Here is a 20,934-nt window from a genome sequence, read left to right on the forward strand (position 1 = left end):
GGAAAACACGGCGAGTGGGATAGGACTTCCCATTTTAACGTTTCCAAGTACATTTTGACCTCTTTTGCAGAGTGGAGTCGAGCATTGTCGTGCTGCAAAATCACTTTATCGTGCCTCTCATTGTATTGCGGCCGTTTGTCTTTTAATGCTCTGCTCAAAGGCATTAATTGCATTCGATAATGAGCACCTGTGATTGTTTCGCTTGGTTTTAACACCTCATAGTAGACAACGCCTAGCTGGCCCCACCAATGCAGAGCATGATCTTGGAGCCATGAATATTCAGTATGACCGTCGACGTGGAAGCTTGGCCAGGATATCCCCATGATTTATAGCGTTTAGGGTTATCGTAATGAATCCATTTTTTGTCCCCAGTCACAATGCAATGCAGAAATCCCTTCCGTTTTTGCCTCTGAAGCAACCGGTCACAAACACACAAACACCGTTCAACGTCCATTGGTGTCAGCTCACACGGGACCCACGTTCCTTCTATCTGAATCATGCCCATAGCCTTGAAACATTTTGAAATGGCTTGCTGTGTCACTCCCACTAATTGTGCCAATTCTTCTTGAGTTTGACGTGAGTCTGCACTCAGCAATGTCTCCAATTCTGCATCATCGAAAACATTCTCTCTTACACCACTATGCCGGTCTACGACGTTAAAATCGCCATTCTTGAAGCGTTGAAACCACTCATGGCATGTTCTTTCACTAATACCATCCTTACCATTCGTACTTGAGAGCATTCGATGAGACTCAGCCGTTGTTTTCTTCACATTGAAACAAAACAGTAACACCTCCCGCAAGTGATGAGAATTAGGCTTGTAAACTGACATTTTCAATCACGAACAACTTTATGATGCAGACAGAAATTGTCTAATGTTTGAATGAGGTTATGTTGACCGAGGTTCAAGCTAACTGCCTGACATCTGCGATCTGTTTCTTTGACCGCTACTTACCATTGTCGCCACCTATCAGCAAACGGCGGAAGCTAAGTTGTACACCTTGTACATGACTGACTCAGTGTTGTCCAGGGGATCATCGTGATTCTCACAGAGGAACAATGTTGTCATGTGCTTATTCCCCTGGCATAGTATCCTCAAATACTCCAGTTGCTGCATGCGTCACTCTGGTGTATGACACGTATGAATGTGCTGGCGCGACGTCGTGTCTACTGATTGGCGATCGATAGTGACATCGAACATATGGTGTGTCCTTGCAGGACTTCTGCACAGAACCAGGCTGCACCACCACACCAGTTCTCTCCTTGGTCGTTCCCGGAGCACCTTTGCAACAGGGTGAACACTGATTTTGCTTGCCCCTTTTTGGACAGCATGCGATTTTTGATGGTTGACGCATTGTCCAGTTTCCTGTACATATCAAAGTTGTCCTCCACATCACCAACTACCACAGTCCATGTGTTGTTGGTCATGTTTGCTATTGAGGGTTCCCCCAGGAGCCAGGTATCTGACAACAGTCGACAGTTTTTGTCATCGGAGTCTGATGACTTCTGCATTCACAATGATATCCACCATCTAACTACCACTCTGCTTCGCCTGGCTTCTAACTCAAAGGTGGAGCACTTCATGCGTACATTTAAGGCCTAAATGAAGAAGTCCATGTCTATCATTTCCCATGATGATGCATTGTTGAGCCTTCTGTGTGAAAAGCAGATGATACCGGTCAATGGGCGAAGTCCAGCAGAACATTTGCACAGGCGCCAGCTGTTTGTGGTGGATGATGGTAGGAAGTAGCTGACCTGACACACAAATCAGCCCACACCCTTTTGGGACTTCACTGTTGCCGCCTGCTGGGCAGCAAGTTGGGTCATCCCAATGTTCCGGGTGAGGCTTCGCACTTGCAGCAGCATGCTTCCTCTTGCTGCCCCCTCTCCAAGCTCTGCTGCCCTTCCATCACTTGCAGCAGCAGCCACCAGTGAAACCCACACATGCAACTGCCGATGTGGAGCATATGGATTTTGATCCATCCTCCTCCCCCCTTCCCCTTGGCAATAGAGGTGGCATCATCTACACTATCACTGGTGGACCCCTCATTGCTGCAGCCTGTATGCCCTTCCAGCAGTGCCGTTGGCATATGTGTGTCCTCCTTTGGCAATTGGTCAGTTGTTGGGGCCTCTCGGGTTCTATGCTGGAGGTCATGGCCCAAGTCGAGTCATTTTCAGCCATATGTGGCCTTTTCAGCGGCCAAGTGGAATGGCCGTGTGGTTAGAGGCACCATGTCACAGACTGCGTGGCCCTTCCTGCCGGAGGTTTGAATCCTCCCTCGGGCATGGTGTGTGTGTGTGTGTGTGTGTGTGTGTGTGTGTGTGTGTGTGTGTGTGTGTGTGTTCTTAGCATAAGTTAAAGTTAGATTAAGTAGTGTGTTGGTCTAGGGACCAATGACCTCAGCAGTCTGGTCCCTTAGGAATTCACACACATTTTTTTCTTTTTCAGGTGGAGGGATTTAGTATCCCACCAGCAGACATCAGGATGGAGATGAGCTAGAATGGGTAGAACTGTGGAATACTGCAGAAATGTGTCATGGAGGGTGTGTGTAATACATAGGATTATGAAATGCTGGAGGAGGTTTTTACCTGCATATGACAGTATGCCGAGTGCACCAGTGCTTCCTCAGAGTCCGTCCACCACTGACCTCAACTAGCAAAATGAGCCATGTGTTGGGCCAACTGCTTAGCTGGTTAGTCATCCATGCCCGCCACGCGCTGCATTCTTCCCATGCTTGTCTGTACGTGGTTTCAGAACCTCTGTTTCCCACTGACTGACTTACACAGCTAGTTCATTTCCCTCTCATGGGGTTCCATTTCCCAGATACTATTGAGTCACCATTCTCCCATGAAGTATCCACTCTGACCATGTAGTGAAGAGGTGTTGTCATGCCTCTGGAGACACTAAAAGATCCATTATAGCTGTCATCTATTCCAGAGTGGTATTTGATGTCAAATGCTGCCTCCAACTGAATCTGGACAGAGTTTGCTTTCTGAAGTTCCAAATTCAGGGGGTTCTCCAATGGCTGGTAATTACAAAATGCAGAGATAACTAGTCACTGTCAGATCATCACGAACATTTCACCACAATAGAGGAATGTTGACTCTACTATTATCATTACAGACTATGATAACGTTACCTAAGAATACTTACATAAATGTAAAACATTAGAGAAAAGTACAGTACATTTTAATATCCCCATGTGTACCTTGTTTTTAGGATACCAAACTATCACGCATGTTGGGTACTCAATATTTATAGTACCCTGTCATAAAAAACCAAGCAGTCAAGCCTCATTTCAAATGCTGACAGAATACTTTCATCAACATCAAATACAGCCAGAAACTGATAAGCCTCAGATGAATACTGAAGATTTCCATGTAGTCCTGTAGCTCAATGTGCAGCACTTTACATGGAGCCAGACTCAAATAGAATCTGTCTGCTAGATTAATAATTGTTGGGCTAGTACATCAGCTATAATAATTATGATTTCAAGACAGTTTTGTACATTTGTCTAAGCAAGTGTCACACTGGTTTCCCAGCTCAGCCTCAGAGACACAACACACAAGCAGTTCAAATATGTATAAAGATATAATGAAGCTTATAAGATTCACAGCTATATACCACACACTTTAATCATTTAATTTAACTGACATTTGTTACTCCAGAAAAGGCAAATGACCACATAATAAAAATAATTGACAAACAAACAGTGTGTGTGTGTGTGTGTGTGTGTGTGTGTGTGTGTGTGTGTGTGTGTGTATCAATAACACACATTGCCATATGCAGGGCAAACACCAGAAAAAAGAACATTCAAGGGTTTTTCTTCATCACACTAGAAGATACTTTTATGAAAATTTTACTTAATGAGTAAGCCATTATGTGCATGCACTTCATTTATATACTATCAGTGCCAGAATAAAGAGAGAATTAGGAAAGGTTTGGAATGTAAGGCATCAAGTGGACAAGACAAACTCTCTTTTTCAACTTGTTGACAATAGCCCATATATGCTTTGTAAGCAAATTCTTGTGTTCCTTCTGTTAGTATTGCTGTTATTACAGTTAGACAAGAAAGTGGGTGGCAGCATTGTGGTACAGTTTTTCACAAAGACTGCATTTCAAGGAAATGTCTCCAGGGTATGGAGAAGATTGTCCATGACTGAACCGTAATCAGATGGTTAAGAAAGCTCTTTAAGAAATGCCCCCACCTCCCTCCAATTTGCCATCCTACATTATGTAGTAAAGACAACATTACCGCAATTGTCAACTAAAAAGTTCTGTAATGGGACACCTCACACTGTGAAAAAAAAAACAGCCTATGGAATATGGCATTACTTTGTTATTCTAAATGAGTTCAGAAACAGTATGTCTGTGAATGAATATGGTGCATGTCTCACAGTCAAAAAAATTCAGTCTGTCAAAAACATTAAGCACTGTTCACAGTAATACATGGGCATGCTGAAAAGTAATGCCTCCAACTTATTTATGTGAAAACTCTTAAAGCTCTTTAAAAAAAATTAAAGTCATTAACATTTTACATCTCTATTCTCCATGTCTACATACTTGCAGCCCTCTGCCACAAGAGGGCTCCAAATTGTAGTGTGTAACATGGTGGTGTGTGTGGCAACTACATTGGTGCATGAGAAACAGCACATTATAATACAGTTTCAAATTCAGTTTATCCACATATGGAGCTCCCTCTCCTTCGGTGTCATAATGTCAGACAATACAGGAGTGCTGCAACATCTGCAATAATCTGATACCTTGGTTCCACTATCATAAAGCACACTCCATACAGTCCCAACTTGGTCCCATCCGATTTGCATCTGTTTCCAAAACTTAAAGAACACATTTGAGGACTTCAGTTTGATAGTGAAGAAGCACAGCAAGTGGAGGTGAGGTTATGGCTTCATCAATAAAGTCAAACATTCTACAGTGACAGAAAAACAAACTGGTCTCTTGTTGAGAGAACTGTGTTTGTCGTCAGGATGGCATGTTGGGAAATACATATGTAAAACATGAAGAATAACGATGCAGAGACTTCACATAAAAAATTGGGAGGCATTACTTTTCAGCACACCCTAGTAACACTGGCCTCTATTCCTCATAGTCTCATTCTCCATGGCGTGGTAATCCAATTAATAATGCTGGTAAGCATTAGGTGATGAATATACTGGACTGTGGGGTAAGGATGTAGACAATGTGAATATGAAAGTATGGTTCAGTCCAGGGAATGTGCATGGATAGTCAAAGTGGTTAAGGTGACCAATTGTGATAAGCAGGAAATCAGGGTTCGAGTCCAGGCCTGGCACAAATTTTCCTGTGTAGTACATCTCTGCCTAATACAGCTGATGACTAGGAATTTACAGTCAGTGAATAAATTTCGAACTATTTTGTCCCTAGCAAATAATATAGGAACTAAAACTGAGGATAGCAAAGCAAAAGCAGAAAAGATTAACTCAATTTTCAAACGTCCTTTAAAAAGGAAAACACAGAAGAATTGTCTCAATTTCATCCTCGTACCACTGAAAAGATGCATGAAATAAGTATTAGTGTCAGTGGTGTTTAAAAACAGCTGAAATCGATAAAACTGGGTAAAGCTCCAGGGCCCGATGGAATCTCAGTCAGATTCTATACTGAATTTGCATGCTGAGTATGCCCCTTTCATAATTATAATATATTGTAGATTCCTGGAACAAAAAACCATGCCCAATTCTTGGAAGAAAGCACAGATCACACATGTCTACAAGAAGGGTAGTAGAAGTGATACACAAAACCACCATCTAATATCCTTGACATCAATTTGTTATAGAATCTTAGAACATAGTCTAAGCTCAAATGTAATGAGGTATCTTTAACAGAATTACCTCCTCAATGCATGGATTCCAAAAACATCAATAGTGTGAAAACCAACTAGCACTTTTCTCACATGACATACTTAAAGCTTTGGATCAAGGCAATCAGGTAGATGCAATATTTCTCAAAATGCATTTGACTCAGTACTACACCTACACTTACTGTCAAAAGTATGATCATATTGGGTATCAAATGAAATTTGTAAATGGGTCAAGGACTTTTTGGTAGGGAAGTCACAGCATTTTATCTTGCATGGAGAGTCATTGTCAGACAAAGCAGTAACTTCAGATGCACCCCAGGGAAGTGTGTTGGGACCCTTGCTGCTCTTGTTGTATATTAATGACAACATGCATAGTAATATCAGGCTTAAGACCCGCCCGGTTTCCATGAGATCTAACGCACTGCTTTCCGGGTGGGGAGGAGTGCTGGTCCCCGGCACGAATCTGCCCGGCTGATTAGTGTCGAGGTCTGGTGTGCCAGCCAGTCTGTGGATGGTTTTTAAGGTGGTTTTCCATCTGCCTCAGCGAATGCAGGCTGCTTCCCTTTATTCCACCTCATTTACACTATGTCAGCAACTGCTGCACAAACACTTTCTCCACATACACGTACACCATAATTACTCTACCACGCAAGCATTGGGGTTACGCTCGTCTGGTGTAAGACATTCCCGTGGGGGGGTCCACTGGGGGCCAAACTACACCATAACCCTGGGTTCGATGTGGGGCGGCGATGGGGTGAGTGGACTGCTGTAGCCTGCTGTGGGGTTGTGACCCATCGAGGGCTATGACAAGGACGAATCCTCTCTGTCGTTTCTAGGTCCCCAGTTCCATACAATACAACAATACAGTATCAGACTTTTTTCAGATGATGCAGTTATCTAAAATGAAGTACTATCTGAAAGAAGCTGCATAAATATTCAGTCAGATCTTGATAAGGTTTCAAACTGGTACAAAGATTAGCAACAAGCTTTAAATGTTCAGAACTGTAAAATTGTGCACTTCACAAAACAAAAAAATGCAGTATCCTATGACTATAATATCAATGAGTCACAGGTGCAATCGGCCAACTCATACAAATACCTGAAATAGAATTATCACATAGACTCATTCATGGGTAGAGCAGGTGGTAGACTTTGGTACATTGGTAGAATACTGGGGAAGTGCAATCAGTCTACAAAGGAGATAGCTTACAAATCACTCATGTGACCCGTATCAAACAGGACTAACATATGCAGAGAAGGGCAGCATGAATGGTCACAGGTATGTTTGAGCCGTGGGATAGTGTCACAGAGATACTAAAGGAAATGAACTAGAAGACTCTTGAAGATAGACATCTGTTAAAGTTTCAAGAACTGGCTTTAAATGGTGACTCTAGGAATATACTACAATCCCCTACATACTGCTCACTTAGGGACTGTGAGAATAAGAGCAGAATAATTACTGCACGCAATGAGGCACTCAATCAATCATTCTTCCAGTGTTCCATACGTGAATGGAACAAGAAGAGACCCTAATAACTGGTACAATGGGATGTACCCTCTGCCATGCACCTCCCCATGGTTTGCAGAGTATAGATGTAGATGTAGCTGTGGACTGTCAACAAGATCTGTTCTTTCAGACATGCAAGTAAGTAAGAAGTGTATTGACATATGTGATTCTTACATTTTTTAAAAAAAACTGCTACTGTAATGTGGCATAAACAACACTGATTTCAATGCACAAAGGTCTAATTTACCCAAAAATGAAGATTTTTTTTTTTTTATACAAAAAAATTCATGTTACAGTTCAAAATTTATCCTTGCAGCCAAAAATTTGGTATTACAACATAAATATCTATTTAAGGATACAAGACAACTCAATCAAATGGAGGACACATAATGCTGCCTCTCTCTCTGCGTCCCCCCTCTCCTCCCCCCCCCCCTCCCCACACACACACACACGTAAACACACACATTTTTTAATGAGGTACAGGAGAAAAACATTACCTTTTCTAATGTGTGCATAATTTCAATTCGTGTCTGTGATTCAGCATTTCTCAAACTTTTGACAAGAATCTGAACAGTTTCTTCATATGATCGGCCCATCATGCGGCCTAATTTTTCATACATGCACCCAACACAACATATTGCAGCCCTGCAAGGAAAGAATTTAACACCGCTACATTATTACGAATTACAGTGTGGCAGCTTTACAAGACAAACAGTTATTTACAGACTGTACAATCTGATATATCATAAATTAAACACACAGAAATTTGTTGAGGACAATGAACACATATTACAAATGCTGAAACACACTGAAAACTACAGTGGCATACCCCATATTAGGTGTGCAAAACATTTATAAGTAAATTCTGGAAATGCACATTATGAGATGCAACATTTTCTCTGTCCCCAGTAATAAGAGATCTGATAACAATCTAATAGCGGATATTTAATTACTGTTAAGAGTTTGCAAAAAAGTAGCAATTATCAGTGGTAACAAGTATTTTATAAAGTAACCAAGATAACACATGGAGCAAAGGTTTGGGCAGGTGAACATCAATGATCTGCATCAAAACCAAAATAAATTCACACAGTCCTGAAGCAAGAAAAAGTCCTAAATAAGGCTATAGATAGATGAAATGCAAATGTGAAACCAAAAAGTGGAAAAATGGGGAGAAGGGGGCTGAAACTGAAAAATGTCAAAAAGAAAATAATCAGGGTGAATGAGAGAATATTTGCTCAACACATTCCAGAATGTGAAATGGAAAATGTCAAGACAATGATGAAAGTATCACATTCATATAATTAGCAACTCCTTACTATTTATAGTACTTACTAGGAAACATTACCAACTCAACCTCATATTTTAAGGAGAAAAATAAACACCTGCAAGATATCAATCCCAGTAATCTATCCCGCATGAAAAATTGGGCCATTAAAATTCACTCAATCCCACTGTAGCAGCTGCAAGTCAGAGTGTGAAGTGCTGTGCAGGTTAGTGACAACTACAACCCTCCTTTTTGTGGGATGTTGAAGGTGAGGGAAGGTGAGATGGACATATATGCCCAATGTGCTGTGAAATCTTGCTCGAGAACACATGTTATTCTGCACGAAAGATAGTAGATAACATTAGTACGTAAGTCGACCTCTCACACATATATGTTCATTATTATTTTAACAGTATTCTCATACCGATATTCTTCGGATGAATATCTGAAAATTAATAAACCTGAGCAACTGAAGAATAATTCTTAAATGAAGTCAACGAGTTTCAATTTGCAATTTAATAATGCATATCATGTTGAAGAATAGTGCATCTCCTGCAGATGCACTTAACTCTAACAGTGTCATCTTTAAAATCCAAAGAAAATGACGCACAACAGTGATCATAATAATTACGGAGCATTATGCTATTTCTTTAATGATACACCAATTCATTTGCACTGCATTTGTGAATCACAACATAAAAACATTCAAAGCGAGGAGATCTCTAGCACCAGCTACAGGTTAGAAAGCACACATTTTTGACACAACAAACAAAGCATGTTACCTATGACAACACCAGTACTTCACGACCCTCTTACACTGCTGTCGGCAACTTTGAGCTCAGGCATTCAATGGCTGCAGTGGGATGGAGCAAGTGACAAATGGTGAGCACGAAACATCAAATGCTCTACTTTCAGGTCATAACTGTGTACTATTAGGTTGATGTGTAAGTTCATAGCCTTTTTGTTTTGCACATTGATATTCTGGTTGCTACGGATTTATTTATCGATTGTTATTCTTTATTTGTAGTTCAGTACTGCTATTTGACTTTACATACTGTCATTTTGTCATTCCGAGATAGCAAGTGGCTCTGTGAATGCTAGAAAATGGAGTGCCAAGTGGAGAAGCTGGAACATTTCCGACATATTCTTCTGTTTGAGTTCATTAGAGTAGTTACAGCAGTAGAGGCAGCCAGAAACATTTGGGCTGCGTATGGGGTTAATGCCATTGGATAGCGCACGGCAAGAAAATGGTTTTCTTGTTTCAGGAGTACCGTTCTGACATTTAATGATTCTCCACATTCAGGAATATCATTGGGGTTTGATCCACATCAGTGTACTCGAGGACTGGCAAATGTGATGAGCTGTGATCATTTCACCATATTTCGGCATTTGCATGCAATGGGAAAGTTCAAGGATCGGGTGAATGGGTACCACATGCTCTAAGCCAAAATCAACAGGTGGGCATATGTGCATCTCTACTTGTTCAACATCAATTGGCTCGTGAACACCACCAACCATTCCTATTTTTTAATGTAACTGGTGACATAAAATGGTGTCTTTATGCTAACATATGGAAAAGAAAGGCATGTTTGATCCTAAAAAAGGCAGGAACTCCCTGTACAAAGATCGTGCATTTACAAAAGGTAATATTATGCACCTGGTCGAACAGTGACGGTATGCTGTACTACAAATTGCTTCCCCGAGGTGTAACCATCAGTGCTGACACTTACTGTCAACAACTGAGATACCTTGCCAGATGTAACACAAGAACAATGACCAGGAAGACTACATGAAGTGATGCTTCTCCACAATAACACCTCCCTGCATTCTGCTACACTGGCAAAAAACGCTATACAGGACGTGGATTGGAAAGTCATTCCACACCCACCTTATTCACCTTGTGCTCTCAGATTTTCATTTTTTCTGCCCTCTGTCGAACAACCTTCAAGGAACTTCCTTTCCACATGAAAATGTGCTGCGAACAGGGCTCAATGGGTTATCCGTCTCAAAACCACATGATTCCTATGGTCACCAAATCGAAAAGTTACCCCAGCATTGTTAGACTGTTGTAAATAGTGAAGGAGAATATATTACTGATGACTAAAGTCTGTTCTGTGTATCCGTTATGTTCATTAAACTTATGGAAAAACATCATTAATTTATGCACTAACCTAATATCAGAATTACCCAAATTTCCCACGGAATTGATTGCTGGGGCTGATATCTTGCAAGTGCGCTTTTTTCTCCTTAAAATATGAGGTCAAGCTGGTAATATTTTCTTGTTAGTCTGCCCTTTTCTTTATTCTTATTTATTATTTTTACAGTCTAGTTTAGTGTCAGTACTAGTTGTAGTATGAAGCACTTTGTTTAACAATGAATGTTGCTTACAGTTTCGTTGGTAGAAAACTTGGTGAATCATCTTTATTTTTCAAGATATCATTGCATTTGTTGACAGTATCGAACAGCAGAAATGTGTCACCAACACTGAAGAGAGTCGCTAAACATCGTGCTATCAATTTTCTTGTAGGTGGACCAGGTGATTCCTGTATATGTTGAGTCAGTTGCTCTACAAGTTTTTTCTGGCACCCTTTGATATCAGACTGTAACAGAAAATTACGAAATATGTTAATTGAAAAAAATTATCTATCAAACACAAGTGTAGTTTCATCTAAAAAATGTTCGCACAGCTGCATTTTTTATCTGTGAATTCCTCATCAGACAGCTCTCGTAATTATAAAATAACAATGTACTCAAACAGATGATTAAATTTTTACATTCTGTAGAAGAAAACTTTCAAGTAATTTTTTTACTAATAAAGGAAATAGATTTCCTGGACGAGCCTGTGATTGTTGTTGTTGTTGTTGTGGTCTTCAGTCCTGAGGCTGGTTTGATGCAGCTCTCCATGCTACTCTATCCTGTGCAAGCTTTTTCATCTCCTAGTACCTACTGCAACCTACATCCTTCTGAATCTGCTTAGTGTATTCATCTCTTGGTCTCCCCCTACGATTTTTACCCTCCACGCTGCCCTCCAATACTAAATTGGTGATCCCTTGATGCCTCAGAACATGTCCTACCAACCGATCCCTTCTTCTGGTCAAGTTGTGCCACAAACTTCTCTTCTCCCCAATCCTATTCAATACTTCCTAATTAGTTATGTGATCTACCCATCTAATCTTCAGCATTCTTCTGTAGCACCACATTTCGAAAGCTTCTATTCTCTTCTTGTCCAAACCATGATTAATGTAAATATTTTGTGAATACAGTTACTTATAACACTTAATACACTGAGGTGACTAAAGTAATGGGATAGTGATATGCATATATACAGATGGCAGTAGCATCATGCATATAATATATAAAAGGGCAGTGCATTGCTGGAGCAGTTATTTGTACTCAATTGATTCATGTGAAAAGGTTTCCAATGTGATTATGGTTGCATCGTGGGAATTAACAAACTATGAACACAGAATAGTAGTCTGAGCTAGATGCATGGAACATTCCATTTTGGAGATCATTAAGGATTTCAGAATTCCAAGATCCACAGTGTAAAGAATGTGTCGAGAATATCAAATTTCAGGCATTACATCTCACCATGGACAATGCTGGGGCCAACGGCCTTCACTTAATGACCTTGAGCAGCTGCATTTGCATAGAGAAGGAACGTTGAGCAAAATAACTGCAGAAATTAATGTGGGACGTACGATGAATGTATCTGTTAGAGCAGAGTGGCAAAATTTGGCATTAATGGGCTATGGCAGCAGACGACTGAGGCAAGTGCCTTTGCTAAAACGACATCGCCTGCAGCACCTCTCCTGGGCTGGTGACCATATTGGTTGGATCCTAGATGACTGAAAAACTGTGGCCTGGTAAGATGAATCCTGATTTCAGTTGGTAAGAGCTGATGGTGGATTTCCAGTGTGGCGCTGAGCCCACAAAGCCATGGGCACAAGTTGTCAACAAGGCACTGTGCAAGCTGGTGGTAGCCCCATAATAGTGTGTAGCCTGTGCTTACAAGGATTGGACTCAGTCCTCTGGTCCAACTGAAGCGATCATTGACTGCAAATGGTTATGTTCAGCTACTTGGAGACCTTCTGCAGCCATTCATGGACTTCATATTCCCAAACAACAACGGAGTGTTTATGGATGACAATGCAACATGTTACCGGGCCACAATTGTTCGTCACTGGTTTGAAGAACATTCTGAACAATTCTAGTGAATTATCTGGCCACCCAGATTGCCCATCATGAATCCCATCGAACATTTATAGGATATAATAAAGAGGGACAGACCAGTTCATTCACAAAATCGTGCACCGGCAAACCTTTTGCGATTATGGACAGCTATACAGGTAGCATGGCTCCTATTTCTGCAGGGGACTTCCAAAGACTTGTTGAGTCCATGCCACATTGTGTTGCTGAACTACGCTGGGCCAAAGGAGGTCCAATGCCCTATTAGGAGGTATCCAATTACTTTTGTCACTTCAGTGTACACATCTATACATCTGTCTTCCTTTTTATTGCCTGCACAATGGGCCATTATACCTTTGTGTGCTTGATTATATATGTACAGTACCTTCAGTATGACAGTGATATTTTTAAACTGCACAGAGGAGTAAAAACCTGCTAAATATGGTTATAACATAGATATACAAATAGCACTTTAACTTGAGATAGGTCACTACAGCATGACATATAATAGTACAGAGTACATTAAATAGTAAAATTAATAGCAATGACATCTCCTTTACTCTTTTCATTTCGTTTATACCTAACCTATCCCCTTTTCCTTCTACTGCTCTATTTGTTTTATTACATGATTCTATTAGGGCTGACTGTATCTTCTTTTCATATGTCATTCACCTTCTCAATAAATAGTCACAAACGAAAATGAAACTAACTACTTTCTTGCTTTCATTTGAGTAGAAAGTCGAAATGGAAACAAAAACTTAAATATTCTACAACCGTAACAGCTAAATCCTTTATTTCCCTCTCAAGACTAAAGGAGCATACCACTAAGATGATGATCACCTATGAAAATCATATTTTGTAATATCATCAGTAAGAAGAAAGGCTTACTTTCTGTGCTGCTACAAGAACTTTATCGAGGAAGCGAAGCCATTCAAATACAAATACTGGTCTCTTGGCCTCCGGAATCTGACGCAGGGCCTCTTCATTTAGCGTCAGACTATGGCTCAGCTCCATCATCATGGCAGGGCTAAAAACAGGAAAATGTCATTGATTACAACCATTATTGTCGTCATCACAGGGTTCACAATTTATATAGTAGCCTGTGATATTCCAATTACATTTAAGTTGCAACATGATCTTACACAATTTCAGCATTTAAAATACGGCAAATTAAAATACGACCACATACTTTTGGCAATAACGCAATATTTGCTCCGCTGGAAATATGAAAAATAGCGTTATTTACTATGAATAGCATACTAACACTTCTAGATGTTTAATAAACATAGCAACATTTATTACCATGGGATTTTACGCTTAAAAGCCATCACCTTGCAATATTCCACAGATAACATATGAGATTTTACGCTTAAAAACCACCACCTTGCAATAATCCATAGATAAAGTAAAGGAAAAGTTTCATATGCATAAAAATTAAGCTGGTTTTGACTTTAATATACGCTGAGTCGGTCCTTCCGATGATCATTTCTTTTTCAGTTTCTTCACGATATGATAAAAGTGTGTAATTCATGGTTTTATCACCTGACGATTATATTTTTATATATCGCATAACATGATGCTGCGAATACATTTGTGAACCTGATAATGGTCAGACGATTGAAACTGGTTGTGTAAGTAAAGTACAGCAGCTCATGGTGGTAATATGACATATTTCACATACTCTCACAGGAAAAAATCTCTGCAACAAAAAATAATTAACGTTGCGTAGTGAAATTTCGAGACCACATCTGTAACACTGTTGATTAACACTGCAAGATCGCAGGTTGATGTACGTGTACGATATGCCATAGTAAATGTGAAATGCTAGTACATTAATAACCGGCGTAACCGCCAGAATGTTGAATGCAAACTTGCAGACGTGCATGCTTTATGTTGTATAGGTGCTGGATGTCACTTTGTGGGACAGAGTTCTATGCCCGTTGCACTTAGTCGGTCAACACACGGACGGTTAATGCTGTTTGTAGATAACGCTGGAGTTGTCGTCTGATGATGTTTCATATGTGCTCGATTGGAAACAGATCTGGTGATTGAACAGGTCAAAGCAACATCTCGACACTCGTTGGGTCACAATGGCGGTATGTGGATGAGCCTTATCCTGCTGGAAAACATTCCCTGGAATGTTTTTCGTGAGTGGCAGAACAGACCGAAGCACCAGACTGACGGACAAATTTGCAGTCAGGATGTGTGGGATAACGACAAAAGTATTCCTGCTGCCATATGAAATCGCACTCCAGACCGTAACTCCAGGTGAAGGTAAAGTGCGACTAGCACGCAGACAGGTTGGCTGCAGGCCCTCAACAGGCCTCCTCGTAACCAACACACGGCCATCATTGGCACCGAGGCAGAACCAGCTTTCATCAGAAAACACTGAAGATCTCCATCCCGCCCTCCAATCAGCTCTCGCTAGACACCACTGAACTGGCAGATGGCGGTGGTTTGGGGTCATTGGCATGCACGCTACAGGGCGTCTGCTCGGAGCTGCCCTTGGAAGTAACCGATTTGCAATAGTTCTTTGTGTCACCGTGGTTTCAACTACTGCTCAAAGTGCTGCTGCAGATGCAGTACGATACGCCAGAGCTATACGCCAAACACGATTGTCTTCCCTCTCAGTAGTGCCACGCGGCCGTCGGGAGCTCGGTCTTCTTGCGACCGTATATTCTCGTGGCCACCGCTGCCAGCAATCATGTACAGTGGATACATTCCTACCAAGTCTTTCCGCAATAACGCAGAAGGAACATCCAACTTCTCGTAGCCCTACCACACGACCTCGTTCAAACTCAGTGAGGTGTTGGTAATGGCGTCTTTGTCTCCTGAAAAGACATCCTTAGCTACTGGCGCCATTCATTCTTATGCGACTGGCGTGAAATTGGAATACACGTCATCGTAGAAACACGCCTACCAACTTCCATTTATGTCGCACAACTCCTTCTTGATGTTGTGATTCTTCTTTCCGTCAGTCTGTATAACAGCTGTGGGGCATCACGTTCTGACAGTATATGTAGGAGGAAGCAAAATTTTGCTTCATTCTTCGACGAACATAAGGTCTCGGAATTTTAACAGTAAACCAACGTCTTCTACGACTGCTACATACGTGGTGAGCAAAGGCGCTCACACCACAGCATGTAGGGGGGAGGGGGGGGGGGGGTAAAGCCAGCCCCGGGATATGGTGTATTTTTAATATTTTTGAAGACGAATGGCGACTTGTAAGTAGCCATAAAAATGTTCCAGTTCTACACTGTTCAAAACCTACATAACACAGACTTGTAAATCATTTTATAGGAAAAAAAAAGAACCTAGCTCTACCCTTGCCCCCGGGGTATGAGCGCCCTCGGTGGAGAGGACACATCGCTTTAATGTCAAACCTAGCTTCTTGTGATGACACCCTGAGCAGTATGAAAGAAGTAAAATCTGATTCTTGACGACATTCTTCTGAACTTCATCTGTGGCTCCCAATCTGTTAAAAGAGTGTCCAGTAACACACGAGTTATGTCTCCGAATTTATGTGAAGACTCTTAAAGTTCTTTAAACAACTCTGGCGTTAGTAACATTCTATATCTTTTCCTTTCATATTTACATATCTGCAAGCGCTCTGCTGTTAGAGCGCTGCTAACTGTAACATGTAACATGGCGGTGTGTGAGATAACTATGTTGGTGCATGAGAAACAGTGTATTGTAATCGAGTTTCGAATTCGAAGAGCACCCTCTCCTTCTGCGTGACAATACCAGACCACACACGAGCGCTGGAACATGTGCAACTATTCGACGCCTTGGGTCCACTGTCATCGATCATCCTCCATACAGCCCCAACTTAGCCTTATCCGATTTTCATCTGTATCCAAAACTTAAAGAACACCTTCGTGGACTTAACTTTCATAGTGATGAAGCGGTGCTCCGTCAACCGCGTCATTCTACAGTGACGGTATCAGCAAACTAGTCTCTCATTGGGCGAACGTCGTCAGAATGGCTATGTTGAGAAATAAATATGTACACATGAAGAGTAAAGATGTAGAATGTCAACAACGTTTGTTTTATTTAAGAAGCTTTAGAAGTTTTCACATAAAAATTCAGAGGCATTCCCTTTCAGCACGCCCTGTTGTCTCTATTGGGAATATTTGAAAATTTGTTTCTCTTTACACTGATAACTGCGGTCCGCTGAACTAATGAGTTTATTCGACAATTATTGCCGTAACACTTAAAATGCACACGACAGTGACCGAACCGTTTCTAATTAATACATAACATTCGTCTACGTCGCTATAATCCCATACGAGACGCAGACGTCACGTGCGGAGTTAAAAATCGCTTAAATGTTCTTCGCAATCAAAACTGAAATTGTCTTATATATCTACATGCTCAATAAAGGTCCTAACTGCAACAATTACGTACACTTATCCCCAGGAAAGGAAACAGCACGAAATAGAATGAAGTACAACCCATCAACTTAGCACTTAACAATGAATACCCGACACAGTATCGTCACGCAGGTAAACAAATGACTACCGGCCGACGCCTTCCGACGTCTACAGGCTTTTACCGATTCAGAACTACAGAGCAGAGAGGCTAACTTACTGATAATTCACTGTACTATTCTCCGTACATTTTCATCCAACTGTTTTTTTCTTCGTTCCGAAGTGAGTGGCATACGATACAGCAGTACCGTTTTCCTCTTATAAGATTTCACCTTCGCATCATAACGGTAACACACAGACAAATTTTTTTAGCTCACGTTTCTAATTAAAAACAGTTTCAGCTTCCAGCCACACGTGTTGTCGAAGTACTGCACGACGAGTATTGGAAAATTATTGCCATTTTAAAGAGCACCTCACCACATTCAATGTCTTCAATGGCGCAGCTGCTTGGCGTAACTACTATATCGGTCGAAATCGTTTGAATTAACAATAGTAACGTTAACTGAGTTATTCTTTATGAGAAATGCAGTATAATATATCACGTCCAATCGATATTTTACACTGTTAATATTGCGCCTCTCATGAAACTGCTCGCTTCGCCCTGAGATACAACGAAGGCAAAACATCTAAATCCATGCTCTGCAAACTACTGCGAAGTGAATGGCTGAGGATACGTCCCTATACCAGCTTCTCCCCGTTGCATTCACGTATGGAGTGGGGGAGAATGATTGCTTAAATGGCTCTGTGCGAGAAATCTTAAGTTATTGATTAATCAAAAATTATTTACGACGTCCCTCAGAAATTAACACCTTGACATTTTTAACAAAAATCTTCTTCTTCTTCTTCTTCAATCACGTACGGGACTTTGTAGAATATTTTTACCTCTACTTGTTTCAAACTTAAGCTAAAGCATTTTTCTTGCATATGTAACAACTACATGGCTATTTATTTCGCATGCGATGCCAGAACATTCGAAGAAATTCCGTTCATTCTGTATTTTTTCTTCAGATTTTTCAGAATGTCAGTAACTCTTTATTTCTTCCTGTTACTCCAAACCTATGGTTTTTATTTGATAGTGGGATAATTGAGCTATGCTGCCCTGTGTTTGCAAGCGGATGAATTTGAAAATATTGTTGATTTTGTGTGACTATTACGAATGTGGACGCTGACTTTCTAGTACTGGAGTACGTAAGTACTACATAAAGCATTTTTGTCATGTTATTTTATAGGTGTCAATATCAGATTGTTACCATATTTACATTTCATATCATGTTTTAGCTTATGTTACAATTTGTTACGCACTATTTTGTACATCGAGTAGCCACGGATAAAATAACACATTGTTAATATTCAAGCATCTTCCAACTTTTTTTTACTAAAAAGTTCTTATGAATTGATGGGATCTTCAAGCCGCTTTAGCTGTTGTGTAGTCTTTTTTTGCGTTTCCAATAAAGGCCTATTAACAGCTACAGTGGCTTGGAAGTCTTCATCACCGTGAATCTCATCAATTCATAAGATCTTTTTTTTAGTAAAAAACAGCCTGAAGATGCTTAAATATTACAATGTGTGTTTAGTAGAAAAGTCTAGTTTCCTTTTTAGGTAATGATACCATATGAGTTTCTGTTTTAGCATATGAGTGTCTATTTTATACTGCTAACACATGGAACGCATTCTTAACATTTTGTACTGCGTTTTCCTCGTGTTATATTGCAACCACATGTACATTCCGCATTTACAGTCGCGAACATATTTTTAAGAATTTCGTGTATTAACTTTTTTACAACTTGATGTTAGAATGTTAAAGCACAGATTTTCATGCATAAATTTCAGTGGCACTGTCTACTATGTATGACAGTTGACAATGGTTGAGAAGCTATTCAGACGTTAATATTCATAACAGTCACGCAAAATCAATCATAGTTACAAATTCATCTTCTTGGAAACACTGAGCAGATTAGTTCAGTTATTTCGCTATTAAATAAAAACCATAGGTTTGACTTAATGCAACCACTTACGATTTGACAATGACCGTTAAGTTTTTTAATTACCTACGAACATTTTAATAGCATATGAATAAGCACACAATCGACATTTTAAAAGAATAAGTGCTGGTTTCACAAAGGAAATATTTTTGTACTGTATCCAATAGTTAAATGTGCAAACTGCACCTTAAGCTTACTTTATAAGAAAATTTTCTTTATATGTGAACATATAATTATGAGTAAAATGTTGCCGGCCGGAGTGGCCGAGCGGTTCTAGGCGCTACAGTCTGGAACCACGAGACCGCTGCGGTCGCAGGTTCGAATCCTACCTCGGGCATGGGTGTTTGCCATGTCCTTAGGTTAGTTAGGTTTAAGTAGTTCTAAGTTCTAGGGGACTGATGACCACGCAGTTAAGTCCCATAGTGCTCAGAGCCATTTGAACCATTTTGAGTAAAATGCAAATACAGTTATCAGTTTGTAAGAATTAAGTACCTTCACCAAAATTATTTTTGCACTGTATCCAATAGTTTTTTTTATGTTCAAACAGTACTTTAAGTGAAGAATTCCTCGGACGTCAAAGCAAACTGGCATTTCCGTGCGAAACAGTTTCTGTAAATCATGAAAAATTCGAGTCATGCGAAAATAATTTTGATGGGAAACGTAGATTTATATCTATTAGGCGTGCACTATGGTTTACCCGCTTATGGGTGATCATAAATGTGGCTTGATACAGCAAAAGCACCGCTGAAACCAAAAGTGGAGGAGAAGGGACAAGAAAGCCGGTTGAAGGAGAGGGAATGGGGGGAGAGGGAGAAACCCGTGGTGTGGGTGAGGGGTGTACCTCCAACGGAAGGCAGTGCAAATGTTAGCTTGGCCTGACATTTTGTAGAAGTACCTCGTCATTACAACGTGTGGAAAGGGCAAACTTAGTCCTCTGCAAAGGCTGTGGACTGAAAAGACGCTCAGATGGAAACGCTTATGGAAGATGTGCCGAACACAGGTAGACAGCAGAAAAAAGTCCTCTTCCCGTATTCTCAATAAAGCAATTCATTAAATACGTAGTACGTTTTGTCATTCACCTACCCATTAGTTTCTCCTTGAGCTTTACCGTACTACTGCCAGCAAGAACATTAGCTCTAGATAAATAATATTATACATGCGTGAATGCCAAAAACGTAGGTGATGGTACTTGATATTTCCGAAACTTATACTCAGTAACAAAAATGAAAAATCTTGTTTGCATTTTTGAAAGCTATATGCGAAGTACAACTTCCGATTCAAAAACGATAGCAAGAAACAGCTCCAGAATACGCAGGGTAACTGGAGACGTCACTAACTGATTAAAATAATCATGGCTTGTCTTCTTGATACAATGGCTATTTCTATTAATTGGGAACCAGATGACGGTTCAAAACACCCACGACTTGCTTCACTAATTTCTAGTGGTTATTAGGGAATATAGCGTACCCTTAACGTCACACAGCAGTATATAATTTAGAAAACTGACCGAAATCCCATGTATAGGTACATTATGCAATAAATATACATAAAATTGGGACACACACACACACACACACACACACACACACATACACACATGCATATATAAATTTATACGAGGGCTATCCACAAAGTACATTACGTTTTGGAATTAAAGAACCGCGGGACTGCTACGGTCGCAGGTTCGAATCCTGCCTCGGGCATGGATGTGTGTGATGTCCTTAGG

General features: G+C 40.5%; 1 protein-coding gene across 1 annotated transcript in view; it reads right to left on the reverse strand.

Moving 5' to 3' along the window:
* The window catches only part of LOC124721176 (HEAT repeat-containing protein 5B), a 478,541-nt gene that overhangs the window by 161,497 nt on the left and 296,110 nt on the right, over nucleotides 1–20,934 (reverse strand). The window contains exons 3-5 of the mRNA XM_047246010.1: nucleotides 13,685–13,823; nucleotides 10,997–11,208; nucleotides 7,842–7,989 (exon numbers count right to left, since the gene is read on the reverse strand). Coding sequence (XP_047101966.1) covers nucleotides 7,842–7,989; nucleotides 10,997–11,208; nucleotides 13,685–13,816 — 492 coding nt within the window. The 5' untranslated portion in view covers nucleotides 13,817–13,823. The remainder of the gene's footprint in view (nucleotides 1–7,841; nucleotides 7,990–10,996; nucleotides 11,209–13,684; nucleotides 13,824–20,934) is intronic.

This window comes from Schistocerca piceifrons, chromosome X (genome assembly GCF_021461385.2).
Source record: "Schistocerca piceifrons isolate TAMUIC-IGC-003096 chromosome X, iqSchPice1.1, whole genome shotgun sequence".
NCBI lineage: Eukaryota > Metazoa > Arthropoda > Insecta > Orthoptera > Acrididae > Schistocerca > Schistocerca piceifrons.